Source organism: Zingiber officinale, chromosome 8B (assembly GCF_018446385.1).
Source record: "Zingiber officinale cultivar Zhangliang chromosome 8B, Zo_v1.1, whole genome shotgun sequence".
Lineage (NCBI taxonomy): Eukaryota > Viridiplantae > Streptophyta > Magnoliopsida > Zingiberales > Zingiberaceae > Zingiber > Zingiber officinale.
In genome coordinates, this window is record NC_056001.1 from 64,021,167 (window position 1) to 64,037,935 (window position 16,769).

At 39.4% G+C, this 16,769-nt stretch overlaps 1 protein-coding gene across 2 annotated transcripts; it reads right to left on the reverse strand.

Annotated features, from left to right (window-relative positions):
- Positions 1–780: 780 nt before the first annotated feature.
- On the reverse strand, positions 781–5,796 carry LOC122014993 (protein DJ-1 homolog D-like). 2 transcript variants are annotated; one of them, XM_042571580.1, is made up of 6 exons: positions 5,554–5,796; positions 4,670–4,740; positions 4,450–4,566; positions 3,372–3,812; positions 1,432–1,794; positions 781–1,149 (listed from the first exon to the last, which is right to left on the reverse strand). In XM_042571580.1, the coding sequence occupies exons 2-6, from the start codon at positions 4,718–4,720 to the stop codon at positions 961–963; spliced, it is 1,161 nt and encodes a 386-aa protein (XP_042427514.1). In that variant the 5' UTR covers positions 4,721–4,740; positions 5,554–5,796; the 3' UTR covers positions 781–960. The 2 variants fall into 2 exon arrangements, with proteins under 2 accessions (XP_042427514.1, XP_042427513.1); XM_042571579.1 differs by having other exon boundaries at positions 4,670–4,730; positions 5,554–5,795.
- Between the last annotated feature and the right edge of the window lie 10,973 nt (positions 5,797–16,769).

Genomic DNA, 16,769 nt, shown 5'->3' on the forward strand with positions numbered 1-16,769 from the left:
ATCTTTCTCTTAACCTCATGGAAGTTTCTCATCGACCACTAGAGTAAATCAGGAAGTACACTCATAGAATCTCATCCGAATGGCCAGCATTCTTAGGCTCGCTTTTCACTGGAAGAAAAATCTTCTGTAGTGTCATAACTGAGACTCAAACCTTAGATCTCTTAATTATCCATTGGAGGGTCTAACTATTGCACCTTGCCCCAGGAGCAATAAAACTTTCTTCCTCTTGTTAGAGCAAAAGGTGATATCACTCACCTTAAATGACCCAATATTACCTGCCCCCAATTAGATACAAGTAGATAAATCACGAAAAATATTTTACCCTAACGCAATAACTCTTTTAACAAAAAATAAAAGATCAGACACCTAATAAAATATTTTACACTAGACGTATTAAAACAATCATCCATATAATTACCAAAATATGACTGCTATAAATCTTTCTTCTTCTTTTGTAACAATATATGAATTGATCGTACATTATTTATTGATACACATTTGTACTATAATCTCTTTAAGAAGTTTTCCTTAATAAATATAACTTTTTCTTTAATATTTATATATTTATATTTCCTATCTTGTCTACGTATCCACTTTATCATCTTAAAACATTCAACTCCTGATCATATGCTTGATTCATAGTCAACCAAGGATGGTGATTTGAACGATTACCAATCCATAAACATTATCCCCAACCGCAATAAGCGAAGACTTCGCTTCTCATCCTTCGCATAACATCAAAACGAAGAAGAAAAAACGTCTATAAATCACGCCTAAGCAGAAAAGAAGAATCCTACATATCAGCATCAGCTTTTATTCGCAACACATTGCAGGATAACAGACAGGTAGCAAGCAAGACTTAGCACAACAATATACCGCAGAAGAAAGAAAAACAACTCTCAGCATTGTTTAGCAGAGAACAAGGGCATTTATTTGCAAACAAACACAGGTATTATGGCACTAGAAGGTTACTTTGATACCCAGCAAAGCCATAAGCTGAGAGACGAACTCTGGATGGCCAGGCCAAGCAGCGCCAGTGACCAAGTTGCCATCGGTGAAGCAACGATCAATTGGATCTGGTTCCAACCATGTTGCTCCTGCCAGAACCACATTGAGCTTCACTGCAGGGTATGCTGTGCACTTCCTTCCCTGCAAAACAGAAGTACATGCACAATCAAAGTTAATCGTAACACACTCCAAGACAAGAACACAAATATTAACAAAATTGTATTCCAGGTCCTTGAATCAATTTACTTCATTTGCATCACTATGAGCGTTCACCCTTATTAATCAAAGATGAATCTTCTCCACCTTCTTAACAAGTGGTCTCACAGGAAAAGAGAAAAGGGAAACCTAGCCTAGAAATTTAGCATCTTTCTGCAGGAATGAGAAAAAGGAGAGAAAGAAACAAAACGAATTAATAGTGATTACCTTGAGAACACCAGCAGCAGCCAATATCACTTGTCCATGGCAAATTGATGCAACAGGTTTTCCCCCATTCATAAATTCTCTCACCAAAGATATTACTTCCCCATTTACTGCAAGGTATTCAGGGGCTCGCCCACCAGGTATTACAAGGGCATCATAACTTGAAGCATCCAAGCCTTCAAAAGATGCAGTAAGGGAAAAATCATGGCCAGGCTTTTCACTGTAAGTTTGGTCACCCTCAAAGTCATGGATAGCAGTCAGACATTTTTCGCCTGCAGCTTTATTCGGACAGACAGCAGCAACATCACAACCAAGAGCTTGAAGTGCCTGAAATGGAACCATAACTTCATAGTCCTCCATGTAATCCTGTGAAACAAAATAAACAAATAAGAAATGGGTTAATTCAGGTAATTGGCAAATCCATAACATAGAACCTAAAATAAACAGGGAAAAGGGATCTATTTGAATTTCATTTTGGTAATTATCCTATTTTTGATGTTAAAATTTGGTGTCTTTTAATTCAGTAGGAGTTAAGGAGATTATTGTGTTTTCGGCAAATTACTAATCCATGTAGCTAAAGTTCCGGAATACCCAAATCACGTACCCAAGTTTTAAAATTATCAAATCACATACCCAATACTCATTTGACCCCTCTTACTGTTCCCAATCAATCGGTAAATTTACCAATCGATTGTTACAGTGTACCAAAATCAATTGGGAATGATTCTATGGCAGTGTAACATTTCACCAATCGGGTCCGATTCGTGTTAAAAAAATTACTGCTCTCAATATGATATATGAAAATGATGTTTGAGTGCATGGATATAATCTGGAAAACTAGATGAAAACATAGGAATTGGTTCGATATCATTCTGATCTCTCTAGATCAATATGCTGGTTTTGTCCATGTCCTCCAATATTATTTCCATACATCATAGTAAGAGCAGCAACTTTTTAAATATGAATCGAATTTTTTAATTGATTGTTATAGTGTACCAATCGATTCAGGATATTACCGTGTTGATGAACAATAGCATTGCTACAATGTAGCAATCGGTACAGAGGGGCAAAAAAATAGAATTGGGTACATGATTTGATAATTCTAAAACTTGGTACGTGATTTGGATATTCTGGAACTTCACATGGTTCAATAATTTACCATTATATTTTTTCTTTATAGTATTTTCTTCCTAGTTTAGTTATGGCCAAACCTATTAAAGAGGTCTCATCTATGCATTTTTTATTAATCTCTATGTGAGATTTTTTTTTCTCATTGTGAAATTGTTAACTAGTGCATTATGTATGTGACTTTTTTTTTAGTTGGCACCAGATATCCAGCTTACGCCAACTAATCTTGGGGTGACTGACTAGGCCTCACGGAAGTTTTCCACCGGCCACTAAGATAAATCGGGAAACACTTGCAACGGGCAACCCATCAGCCTAACGCTCTTAGGTCAACCGTCCATTAAGAAAAATTTATCGACTCGATCCTTAGAAGACGCTCTGCCGCTGCACCATTGCCCCGAGGGCATGTATGTGTGACTTTTGGTTAAGTGTTGCATCAACTGATTGCAACAACCTTCTAAGTTCAGATGACAATTAGGGCAGCCTCATGAGTAATTGTTTCTAGACAATAAATTCAATAGCATTATCTCCAACCTATCAACCTCTTAGCATTTTTTATTTTCCTTACCTAAATTTTAGCTTTAATCAAATAGCTCAAGCATACCAACCAGGTTACCAGGGTGATTTTAAGCCAAACTATTAAATAGTGTCAAATACTAATCTGATTCAACTTGCTTGATGTGGAACTGATTATGTGGTTTATCCAAAATATTGATCACAATGTCCCATCCACCAAAAAAAAATTTGCACACCACCCTACAAGCTACACTGTGGAAGATATTAATCGAGAAGGTATAAAAACTATGTTGTGCACATACCCCACAAAGAAACAGAATTCGCTTATTTGAACCTGTTATTGAGCCTCCTAATGCTTGGACGAAAAGACGGATAAACTCAGGGTGACAGTCATATGTTCCTCCTGTTATAAGATGATCATGAGAAACACATTTTGCCATTGTTTCTGGTTCCACCCAGTGGGCACCAGCCGCAACAAGAGCAGGTTTCACCGTAGGGTAGGCTGTGCATTGCCTGTCTTTAACCACATCTGCAGCTGCTAAAATCAACTGTCCATGGCAAATAGATGCAATTGTCTTGGTGGAATCATGGAACTTGGATACTAACTTCACAACCACATCATCCATTGCAAGGTATTCTGGTGCTCGACCTCCAGGAATAATTATCCCATCATATTTGCTTACTTCAATTTCATCAAATGTTGCATTAAGTGTGAAATTGTGCCCTCTTGATTCAGAATACGTCTGCAACCATGGCATTGATGACATTATTGAAAACAACAAGAGCTTTATAACACATTTCAACAAAGAAATTAAACATCTCTATCAAGAAAAAAAAAAAGAGAGAATATTTTTTTTAAAAAAATATCTACAGAAGACAGTCTAGGTATTTTTGTTTGTCCACATTCCAAATATTAATAGCATGAAACAAATTGCCAGTTTAAAGATTTGAAAGGATTAAATTAGTACTAATATTATACGGCGCCATACCATACCATACATAATAAACAATCTAAAAACGCAAAACCAAGTATTCCATTGCTGACTCTTGTGACATAGGTGTCCATGCTTACATCAATTGAAAATCCTCCTACAAATGCATCTAGTGGTTAACATTTAATAACAATTTAGGAGTAGGGTTGCCATGTTTACCTCAATGAACAACAATTAGCAGTCAGTACATACTCAAGTTTGAAGTAACATGCTAGCTTTAGTGATATAAAACAGTCAATCCAAAAACTAGGCAAGCAAATAGATGACATGAACCCGAGTACAAAATGATCCTGTGCAACCAATTTTAGGATTTGATTAAAGGAACATTAGCATCAAAGACCCGAAGCATGACTAGAATATAATATGGATCTTATAAATCAATAATTACCTGGTGACCAGAAAGCTGATGGATGCTAGTGCGGCACACTTCACCAGCCTTCTTACCAGGACAAACTGCATCAACAATAACTCCATATGCTTGAAGTGCTTGAAATGGCACCATAACCTAGAGATATGAATGATCAGTGTTGTCCATGTTGTGATTTGGTCAAGATTCAAAGAATTGGAAGATTCTCCCAAGAAACCAATGGAGATCAGGAAGGAAGTACCTCATAATCCTCCACATAGTCACCACACAGTAGCAAAACTCTCCTCGCCATTTCGCACCACCTATATTCCTCTTTGTCAGTGAAAAAAAATATTAAAAGAACAAAACATACAAAAAAAAAAAACTAAGTTGATCATATGTGCCTTACTAAGAAACTAGATTGAAAATTTTACTCAAACGAAGAAAAAGAAAAAACTTACAAACTCACTAGATTCATCTTATGGCATTTAATATAAGCTATTTTCATTTAGTTTGGAACATAAATTTTGATTTACTTTATTGTTTTTGGTTTTTGAAAGATATTACTTGACTGAGTGAAACAAATAAGTAGGAAAAAAAGGTGTTTGGTGAGTAATCTTGGCAGTAGAAATATGGGGGACACATTGTACAGAAGACATCTCAGAACAAGCCACGAATATGGGGCTTAAGGTAGGAAAAGGATTCTAGAATTAAACGAAGAGTTATACACTCACAGGATTAGATATTTAGATAAACTACAGTGTTTATCTACATCAATAACAATCGAACAATTGCAAAGACTTTCTTAGAAACAAACGCCATGTACATGTTTTTATAACACATTTGTGTTCATTACTAGTTATTAGATCATTTGTTCTTCGTGTTGATCTGCCTGACTTTAATTTGAGTAACAGAGTCAATTAGCAAGTAAGATCCAATTTCAAGTGCAATTCGATGCAGTATCAAACAGAAAAAGAGAAAAACACACACACACACAATTTTAACAGATAAACAGAAGAATCTCGGCATGAAGATCCAGGATCCAAGCATCACGAGCGCATTTGAATAGTTTTCCGCGCTTAAGATCTGCAACTATCGGTACTTAATCATGTTCAGGATAAGAATTTTGTGTATGAGATTCTTAACTGAAAAGGGAATCGAGTACGAAACACGCGAACTGCGTTGTGTGGGCAGCCGGAGACTGGTCGGCGTAGACGGCCGCAGGGCGGGCGGCTTGTGCGGCGGAAGGAGCTGGAAAGTGAAAGAGGGAGCGGAAGAAACAAGGATATAGGGTTAGGGCGAGGAAGAACCGAGCTGTGTCCACCGCCTCGACGGCCGCGCGACGACAATACGACTATACGAGCTTGGGTGATGGAGTAATATATAGCTTTAAAATGAATAAGAAAAGATTGTGCGGTATAGAATAAGAGAGGAAAGAGATTGCTCGAATGTGGCAGAGCTTATCGAATCCATTAAATAATAATAAATATTAATATTATATATAAATTAAGTGTCTGAAATGGAGAGTGATGGTAGATTGCTCGAATGAGGCAGAGCTTATCGAATCCATTAAATAATAATAAATATTAATATTATATATAAATTAAGTGTCTGAAATGGAGAGTGATGGTGTATTGCTTAGGTGGTTATACTATTAAGTAAAGCATTTCAAGTTGGTGAGAGGTTTTTAAAATTAAAAAAATTGAATAAAAAAATTTAAATTATTGGGATGTATTTGGTTCAAATTATTATACATAATCTTGATTATGTGATTATCAATTAATCACATAACTAAGATTATGGATAATAAAATATAATCAAATATTGTTTGATTGAATCTAGATAATGTAATAAAAACTTGTTTGCTCGAATGTGACAGAACTTATCGAATCTATTAAATAATAATAAATATTAATATTATATATAAATTAGGTGTCTGAAATGGAGAGTGATGGTGTATTGCTTAGGTGGTTATAGTATTAAGTAAAGCATTTCAAGGTTGGTGAGAGGTTTTTAAAATTTAAAAAAAAAATGAATAAAAAAGTTTAAATTATTGGGTACATTTGGTTCAAGTTATCATGCATAATTTTGGTTATGTGATTACCTAATAATCACATAACTAAGGTTATGGGGAATAAAACATAATCAAATGTTATTTGGTTCAACCTAGGTAATGCAACAAAAACTTTTTTATTTGAAGGTTTTAATTAATACCCTAGTTTAATATTTTAGTTACAAAACCAACTATACATAATAATAATAATAATAATAATAATAATAATAATAATATTATTATTATTATTATTATTATTATTAAAATTTTTATATTTTTTTTACTTTTTCCCGTATATTTTTTTAAGTTTTTATGTGTTTTTTATTTTTTTTAATGTTTTTATATTTTTATATTTTTATACGTTTTTATTTTTTATGTTTTTTTATTTTTTTACATTTTTTATATTTTTATATTTTTTTACATTTTTAAAATTTTATTTTGTTATTTTTTAATTTTATTTTTTAAATTTTTTTATTTTAATTTTTTATTTTTTATTTTTTTATTTTTATTTTTAAATTTTTTTTATTTTTTAGATTTTTACTATTTTTTAAATATTTTTTTACGTTTTTTTCTCTTTTTCCCACGTTTTTTTCGTATCAGAGGGTATTTTTGGTAAAAAAAATTCGTTAACCCCGGAATTAAGAAAAACCTTAGTTTTCTAAGGGTTTCCAATTCCAGATTGTATGACCCTTTTGTTAACGTGTCGGACATAAAATATTACTCGGGAATCATTGATTACCTAAACCAAATAGAGTTTTCAATGATAATCTTGGATGAATAACCAAGGTTATTAAGGATAACCCCCAACCAAACACACCCTTGTAGATATGAGGTTTAAGGTTTATAGTTCAAGAGCAGTAGTGAAAACTCAAACATACTCTTTTGTATTGAAATTGATATATATGCATGGAGTCATACAACTACATACTATAAATTATATCATAAAAAAACTCACTTAGAGCTTTAACCATTGAGGATATTTCAATGAGGTTTTATAATATTGGCATGACATATTGAAATCATAACAAAAGCTTATTTAGAGCTTTAACGATTGGAGATGCCCTTATAAAGAGATGAGAACCTTGATATGCGGATGAATCTATGCGGTAAAGACAGGAATTAAGGGCATATCTAATAGTTAGAGTTTTACAAAAGCTTTTTTTATGATCCCAATATGTCATATCATGCCACATCAACATTCTAAAAATCTATTGAAACAACTCCAATAGTTAGAATTATAAATAATTTTTTTATGATCTAATTAATAACATGTAATTGCATGACTACATGCATATTACATCAATTTCAAAGAAAAAAACATCTTTGAAATTTCACTATTGCTCTTGAAATACAAAACTCAAACCTTGCATCCACAATAGTTAAAACTTTTTTATTCAGCTTTTTTATTTTTCAAACCTCTTTAAAAACCTTACATTGGAGATGCCCTAGGAGAAAAGAGTGTTATTCATCAGACCAAGGAGAGGGTCCTGGCATATATACTTCAACATTCAAGTCAAATAACAGATGAAGAAAATAGAAAACAGTAGTAATGAATGATGAACTATGATAGTGAGACCTCACATACTTGTGTCTCTAGGTAGAGACCCTCTTTTATAGTGTTACGATTCCTCTGTGCCTGAATATCAATGTCTTTCCAAAAAAGGGCAAACCATTATGATGTTATGACATATTTCCTAAAATAAATCCAAAATTTCTGCATCTGGGATGATAGAAGTTTCCACTATTTCCGCTATACAACTGGCACAGGGAATATTTCCTTGATTCTCTGACAGGTAGTTGTGATTCTCTGATAAGGTTGTCTCTTAAAGGAGATCCGACCGACTCTAGGGCCGACTGAATATATGTTGGGAACCGTGCATTAGAGAAATGGGGAGCTGGGCGCCATAGATCTAATTGGCATTGGGGGCAACAAAGTTTGTACTAAGAACATTACATTGGAGATGCGGAGAACTGGGCCCCGTAGATCTGACCAACACTAGGGTCGGCCGATTGTATGCTGAGAACTGTGCATTGGAGAAATGGGGAGCTGAGCCCCGTAGTCCGGCTGACGTTAAGTCCAACCGGCACTAAGTTCACCCAGGTTTGTACTGGGGCCTTACACTGGAGAAGTGAGAAGTTGGGCCCCGTAAGTCCGACCGGTACTTGGGTCGACCAGATTTGCATTGGGAGCTTTATCTTAGAGAGGTGGGGAGCTGTGCCATGTAGGTTCGACCATCCATGGGGCCAACTAGCTATAGACTGGGAGTCCTACCTCTGCGAAGTGGAGAGCTAAGCCCCATAGGTTTGACCGACTATAGGGTTGACAGACTATGGGGCTGACTGGCTATAGACTGGGAGCCCTGCCTCTGCGAAGTGGGGAGCTAAGCTCAGGTATCCAACTAGCTCTAATTCATCTCGGGTTTATGTTAGGGATTTATCTTGCACTATGCCACTACACTTGAATATAGAGTATGGTTCAATCGAGCAATGCGTCTAGCATGTCCGATTGGACCTTTGGTCTGATCAGCCAGAGCACTCAATGATGACACTTGACTCATTTTGGTTTGACACTGATATGACCCGATGTTTCGTTGGCTCTGAGGGACTCAGGATCCGATTAAATTAGTGGTCCAATCGGCCAGCCCAATCAGCCAAGACATGCAATCGTGCTAACCCCGAGGGTTGATCCCTTCTTAACTTTAATCTACACATCAGTCGGCTTTCTTGATATCGAACCTAACTTTGGGGGTCCTACCTTATTCGACATATCACTAGCCTCCCCTAAGTCTAGTCGAATGAGACTGCAAACCCGACTGACTAGACACTTGTATTTCTTGTGTCTCTTATTCTCCTCTCAGACGCTCGATCCTAGTGCTGTAAAATACCAAAAAATGATGAATAAACATAAGGGAATTTTTCGAAATTTTTAGAAATTTTTCAGGAATTATTCGGAGCCCGTATGGCTCGGGTTACGGGGATCAGTATTGGGCCCCGGGAAAACCTGTTTAGGCTACCCCGTTTAAACGAGGAAATGTTTATTTTCTTTAAATCATTTCCTTTTCTTTTCTTTATTCACTTCCTTCGCCGTTTCTTCCCTGATCCGCGCCACATGCCCGAGCCACACTCCGGCCATTTCTTCTTCTTCCCAAAACTGTCGCCGCCGTTCGTTTTATTTTCTCCTCCGGTACAAAGGTAGTGGCGAGTCTCTCCTTTCCTCTTCCCCATCTCTGCTTCTCGTCCTCTCCACGCGATCTCCCCTGCACCGAGGTTGTGCCCTAGCCTCTCCGCAGTCCGCTGCCATCGAACGGAGCAGCGTCGACCACCACGTCTCTCCAGCGTGCCCTAGATTGGGTCCATAGTCGCCGAGACCTAAGCCTCCGACGCCGACGCCACAGGGGAACCAATCGCGACAACCGACTCTTTTTGGCTATGCCATAGATCGTCGGCCAATTGCTTCCTCTGCTCCAACACCGACTTCCTATCCCCTTCCAACTCAGATCATCGAGCTATGCCCTAGCACGATCGCTGGAACATATTGAAACTTTCCCCTTCCTTGCTGTGAGTGAGGTCTCGGCTGAAGGTGAGTAATGTTCTTTCTTGGATTTCGTCAATTCATTGGTTTCGGGTGATGAATGGTTGAATCCGAATGGAATATTTGAGGTAAGGGTAAGAATTTGACACATTTTGTAGTTAGATGTTTATGTGAAAGGGAATTTAGGTTTGGATTTAATCTAATGGGTTGATTGGGGATTATGTAATTAACCCTAATTAACTATTAGATTTAAATAGATAAATTGAGACTATGTTGATTAGGTTTTTACCCTAAATTAGTCTTATGGATTTTATTTAGCTATTTTTATGAATCTAGCTAAATAAAATATTTATATGTTGTTTGACGCAGGACTCTAATTCGAGACGAGCATCTCGACGTCGGATTTGGTTTGGATTGGACCTTCCTATTGGAGGCAGGTACCTTAACCTATCTATTTTGATACGTCTTGTTGATATGTTTAATAGATCTTAACAAGTAGTAATAATTATGATTATATCTACATTGACATGTCACTATTTACTTCCGAGCATGTATTGTTTGTTACCTGTTTATTACCTTTATGTTATAGAGGTAGTGACATGACATGCTCTATGAGATACTGGACTGGTTAGATACCCTACTTGACATGTGTACCTAAATCATATTATTTGATCCACATATCTTAGTACACATTATATGGAGAGGGATAGGATTAGGATATTTCCTGGCTTAGTGACATGCATCATCTTGCATGATTGCATGTTGAGCGGTTGACAACTCCATTATTGTTGAGTGCATCGCCAGTTACATGGATCTGCACACACCACCACTCACGGGTTAGTGGTATATCAGACAGGGTGTAGTGCTGGCTCTGTCAGTGCTCCGCTGGTCCACTCATGGGTAGCGTGATGTAGCGTGGTAGCACGTCAAGGGGTCCCTCCATTAGATTGTCTCAGAGAGATGAGAGCATTGAGCTCCCCCACTTATGATTTAGGGTAGGAGGATAGGTGTACTTCGACAACATCCCGTCCACTCGGTCATTCATCAGGAGCAGTGATGGCAGAGTGCACGGTTGTCACAGTCCTACCCACTCGGTCTCACCATCGTGTGTGAGATGGTTGACTGGCGTCAGGGGTGACCAGGGCATGTTATTGGCATCATATGCATTATTTGCATTTATTGCTTGTGTTTGTTACACTTTATATGTTGCATATTGGATGGATGCATTGTTTGACATGCATACAGGATTTATGATACTTTGGGTCTGATGGCCTTGATATTCCTATACCCAGGTTCTGGTTAGTACAGTTACTCCTTATCTTACAGTTTCACACTTTCTATATGTTATATCAGGAGACTGTACGCATAGTTATTGCTATTTGTTATTGTTTTCTATGCATGTCAACTAGGTATTCGCTGAGTGTTGGACTCACACCCCGTTATTACTCTTTTCAGGTTGAGGATGTCCGGAGGAGTTCCAGTCACTAGTCCCCCTCCAGGTTGCGAGGATTTCCACTTTGAATTCTTGCTTTGATTTTTCTTATTATGTTAGACTATGTTTCAAACTTGTATCTGTTGGAATTTGGATTTTGTACGATCCCTTGTTATCGATGGGTTTTTGTTTGGATGATATCGGTTTTGTGTTTTATAGGTGTAGTTGAGTAGGATATCGGTTTTGTGCTTTATGAGTGTAGTTGAGTAGGATATCGATTTTGTGCTTTATGAGTGTATTTGAGTAGGATTTTTGCGATGTTTTCTTTATCTGTGCTCATGTTTAATGTTTAATTTTCATTATAAAATGCGTAGATGTTTGCTATATTTGTACTGTTATATATTTTTATTGTTCCGCCCGTGTTGGCCGATGTATATGAGGTCTGAGGGCATTGCAGAAAATTTCATATTGTCACTCGTACAGGGAAGATGCTGCCGAAATTTTCTCTAGCAGGGACTACCTGGGGCATGACAATGTTTTTGGTATCAGAGCCAAGTTTGTGAGTCAAACTAGGTATTTTCGAATTTGTATGGATTTCTGTTATGATTATGTTTCATAATTCTGTTTTGGATTTGTATGGATTTTGGTCGATTTGCTCATTTCGGATTTTCGATGTCAAAAAGGGGGACTGGACAGTGACGGAACATCTCCAGACAACAAATAGATAAAAAGGTAATTTTATAATTGTTGAGATTGGTAGTAATATTTGGGTTATAATTGAACAGATATGAGGTGAGGTTCACGTGCTCCCGTGCCGAGACGTGGTGCAGGACGACCACACAAGAGGACGTTGGAGTCCCTGGCAGCAGAGTCGCCAGAGACGTCTGCTGGAGTCGAGCCTGCTGGTTAGGGACAGACTCCGCATGGTACTGCGGGTGCGTTGAGTTCTCAAACTCCGATGGTTTCAAAGGTACCTACCCTGACCATACCCGTCATACCCACTCCTACGATATTTATGGTACCACCAGCGGTACCACCAGCATACCCGGCACCTACTCCGATCGAGCCCACTACGTACCCGGTACCACCGCCACCAGTGCCTACGACATACCAGGCACCACTGCCACCGGTGTCCACTGCATACGCGGCACCCGCACCAGCAGCAGAAGTTGCTCCACCTCCTGTACCACCACCCACTGTACCTCTTGCCGCGCCCACCTATGCTAACCCTGCACTGTCACCAATGACACCTGCCTCTGTCTATGCAGCAGCATCGGGGATGCCTCCCTCGGCCTATGCAGCGGTACCACCTGTTATACCTGCTCTAGTGGTTCCGCCAGTGTAACGCCCGAAAATTCTCAAACTTATTTTAGAAATATTCTATAATTTTTCTGGAATTTTAGAGTATTTTTATGGAATTTTTAGAGTAGCGGAGGTAGCAAAAACAAATAGAAAACGAAAACGCCCTAAGCAGGAATTGAACCCGAGACCTATGGTTTACGGATAATTTTAGTAACCAGTTGAACCCAGCAGGGTCGTGCTGAAAGGAAAGGGAGGCAATTAAATTTATGTTAGATTTGGGCGGAAATTACCACTTAATATAAATAGGAAATAATTAAGTGAAGGGTTATTTGGATTGTGATTTTTCCTCTCCTCAAACCCTCACCGCCGACTTCCCTTCTCCTCTCCTTCTCTCGGTGCCAACCACAAGGAAGGCTAAGGTTCGGCCCAAGGGCACTTTCCGGCGACGACTTCGAGACGAGGACGCTCCCCTTCGCGAGAAGAGCACGTAGAAGTAGGAGGATCGTCAAGGAGATCGTTCTTCCGGGAAAACTAGCGATTAGAATCGTAAGAAACTTCGAATAGGAGGTAAGAAACCCCTCACCTGCAGTATAAGTAGCTTTTCGTACGATTCTATGCTTTTAAATTTGCTACATGTAGATGTTTCGACGCATAGGGTGTATTTGACCCTCCTCGCAGATTTAGGGATCTAGTTGAGCACCTCTAGATGGGCCGGACACGTTTTCTCTTTTCAGTTGGAGATTCTAGACGTTGCCGGGTGCCTAAAGGTGGTCTCCCTAATAGAGGGGAGAGTTGGAGCACACTAAGTGTTCGATAAAATATCTAGCTCAGTAAAATGCTACAGTAGGCATTTTTAATGGCTTAGTAGATGCAATAGAAGCATTTAAATAGATTAGTTAGCCTTGCCACAGCATATATTGGACTATGGTCCAATGGGTGGGCACCCACAGTCGCCTCTAGGTTCAGATAACCTAGTAGAAGCAAGGTAAATTAATTAGCTATGATTCAGTATTTTATTTTCAGTAGTGGCACTGTACAGGATTAGATATCCATTGGGCTGGGCTCCCATAGTCGGTCCCTAGGTTTAGATAACCTAGTAAACCTTGCTAAATTCGAGATTTGCAACCCCGGGTTTAGTTGAGGATGCGCGCATAGCATGTACAGTTGCCGGGCCCATTAGCAGTATGATTATATATTTTAATCTATTATATTATAGTTTTTCAAAACTCACAAAGATCAGTTATGTTAGTTAAGTTTGAATTCAGTTCCAGACTAGTTTAATTTATGTTCAGCTCAGTTTTCCTTGTTGTTACACATGATAGTTATCGTTAGCTTTGTATGTCATGCTTTGGTGTTCATGTTCAGTTTTTATTACACATGTTTAGATGATAGTATGCCATGACTAGCTTTGATTTCTATGTATGATAACATGCCATGTTTCAGTCTAATCAGTGCACTTTCAAACAGCATGTTTTAAAAGTATATTGCATCGAATGCATGTTTTAGTGAGGTAGATGATTTCTTACTAAGCGAAAGCTTATAGATACTTTCTTTTCCTTATACTGCAGATAAAGGTAAAGGAAAGATGGACTAGCGGGGGCTGGAGGACAATGCTACGAGGATGTGTGTGGGCAGGAACTTGGAATAAAAGATCTTAGGGATCTAACAAGCTTTATTTATGCATTAGGATGTTCAGCAAAATTAGTTAACTGTTAGAACCTTATTATTCTACACATAGTACATTTGCATGCCATGAATTAGTGAATCATGCGTGATATCCTCTTTAAAATGTTAGCTAATACATGTTAAAAAAAAATGTTTCTAGCTGTTATAGACTTGATGTGTATGAGTTGGGCACGAAATAGTGCTGAAATCAGGGGTTCTGATTCGAAATCAGAAACCCAGATCGATCTACAGATCGATCAGAATTGGGTTGTGCCACTGGATCGGTCAGCTGACCAATCCAGTCGCGAACAGAGAGTTAGCGTCTGTTATGGATCGGTCAGCCGACCGATCCAGATGCGAACAGAGAGTATGTAATCCACTGGATCGGTCTACCGACCGATCAGTGTGCTCCTGGATCGGTCAGTAGACCGATCCAGCCGCATACAGAAGTGAAATAGCTTATGGATCGGTCAGCCGACCGATCCAGAGTCATCTTCCGTGCCAGTATCAAGCTGGATCGATCACTGGATCGATCCGACAGCCCAATCGATTCATGGATCGATTGAAATGCCTGATTACAGCTAGCAGGACATCCGAGAGGCATAGATTATCTTCCCTAGCATGTGTACAACTCCTAGGTACACCTAGAATATTAAGTTCAGATTTTACAGTAATCAGATTAGTAAAATTTTAATCAATCCAGATTTCCGTAATAGTAATTTAGCACAGCATAATGTAGCGATCGGCCTCACAGCCTAGTCAGTAGAAGGCAGGTCGTTACAGAGTGGTATTAGAGCGGTGTTCCATACTTCCTACACACACATCAGCATTGTACCTGCAGCTTCCAAGTAAGAATACCTCTCACTTTGTATGTTTATTGCTTTTCTGTTATAGATAATTAAAGCATGCTTGTTTATGATAGTAGTTAACATGATAACAATAGTTTCTCTATTATGCTTCTGTTAGTCATGTATGTCCTGCATGTCTTTAGAAATGGCACGAGGACACCCGGCTAGAAGGGCACCGACCACCGAGCTGACATGAGGCGGCGATTCGGTGCCTCCCGGACCTTCTGACAAGACTAGTGGCTCGATTCTGATGGCTAGTGAGCAATGACAGAAATAGCCACCTTAAAGGCTAGTCTGAGAACACTCCCACTGTCACCGCAGAACTTAACGACACCGGTGGTCTTAGAGGTTCCACCGATCCACCCTACGGCACAGTAGCCCAGCGAGGCAGAGAGAAGCCTACTCGATCCGGTGGCGGAGAGTCAAGCGGAGAATTTCTCGGCAATGAACCATGGGATGCTCGGGCATGGTTCAAAACTTTGGAAAATACGATGGAGCTTCTAGGCTGGCCAGAACATGAGAAGGTGAAGCGCCTCCTTCCGCCGGCAGGAGATGCACGTATGTGGTGGGAGAGAATCGGAAGCGCCCGGTGAACCAGATGACATGGGCTGACCTTGAGAAGGAATTCTTTGAGGAGTTCTTTCACATGCGGGTCACCAACCGTCACTGACGAGTTCAGCGAGTTTCGGCAAGACCTATCAGTTGAGGAAGCGTGAAGAAATTCAACAGGTTGGCTGTATGCCCAGAGCTAGTCAGCACAGAGAAGGAACGAATCCGGTTGATGCTCAAGATGCCGAGGCCGGAAATAAATGAACGTGGCTGGTGGCGTTCATAGGCCACAAACCACGGAAGAATTAGTGAGCAGTGCTCTAATCACCGAGCATTACCGAATAGCATCAAGCGGCAAGCAAGTCCTCTCGAAGCTAAAGTCAAGGAGGCTCAGACACTCGAAACAACAGGGCCACAGCTCTCTAACTGGAAAGGGAACTCCAGCAACAAGTGCAAACCAAGGAGTTACCCAAAAGGAGGGCCAGCCAGCAAGCAGCCCAGTTATCCAAAGCGTGCTACTTGTGGGAAATTCCATCCTGGAGTTTGTCGTAAGGGCACACGAGGATGCTTTGAATGCGGACAGGAAGGGCATATGGCCAAACAGTGTCCAAACAAGACCAGTCTTCCTCAGCCACAGCCGATGCAGTATGGAGGCCAGCCAGCTCAGTTACATCAGATGCATGCCGCTTTAGATGGTCCACATATCAGCCAGGGCAGATTAGAAGCCCCTCCAGCAACGACCAATGCGAGGATCTACTCACTCACCAGAGAGGACGCAGCAAATGCCTCGACAGTTGTTACAGGTCAGATTAGTATTTTACAGCAAAGTACAACTGTCTTATTCGATATTGGGGCAACCCATTGATACATATCCAGGGCATTTGCCGAGAAGTTAGCAGTACCTCCAGAGGTACTTAGTAGCCAGTTCCTTACAACGTTACCCTCAGGAGAAATCATGGCGTCTACGCACTGGCTCAGAGC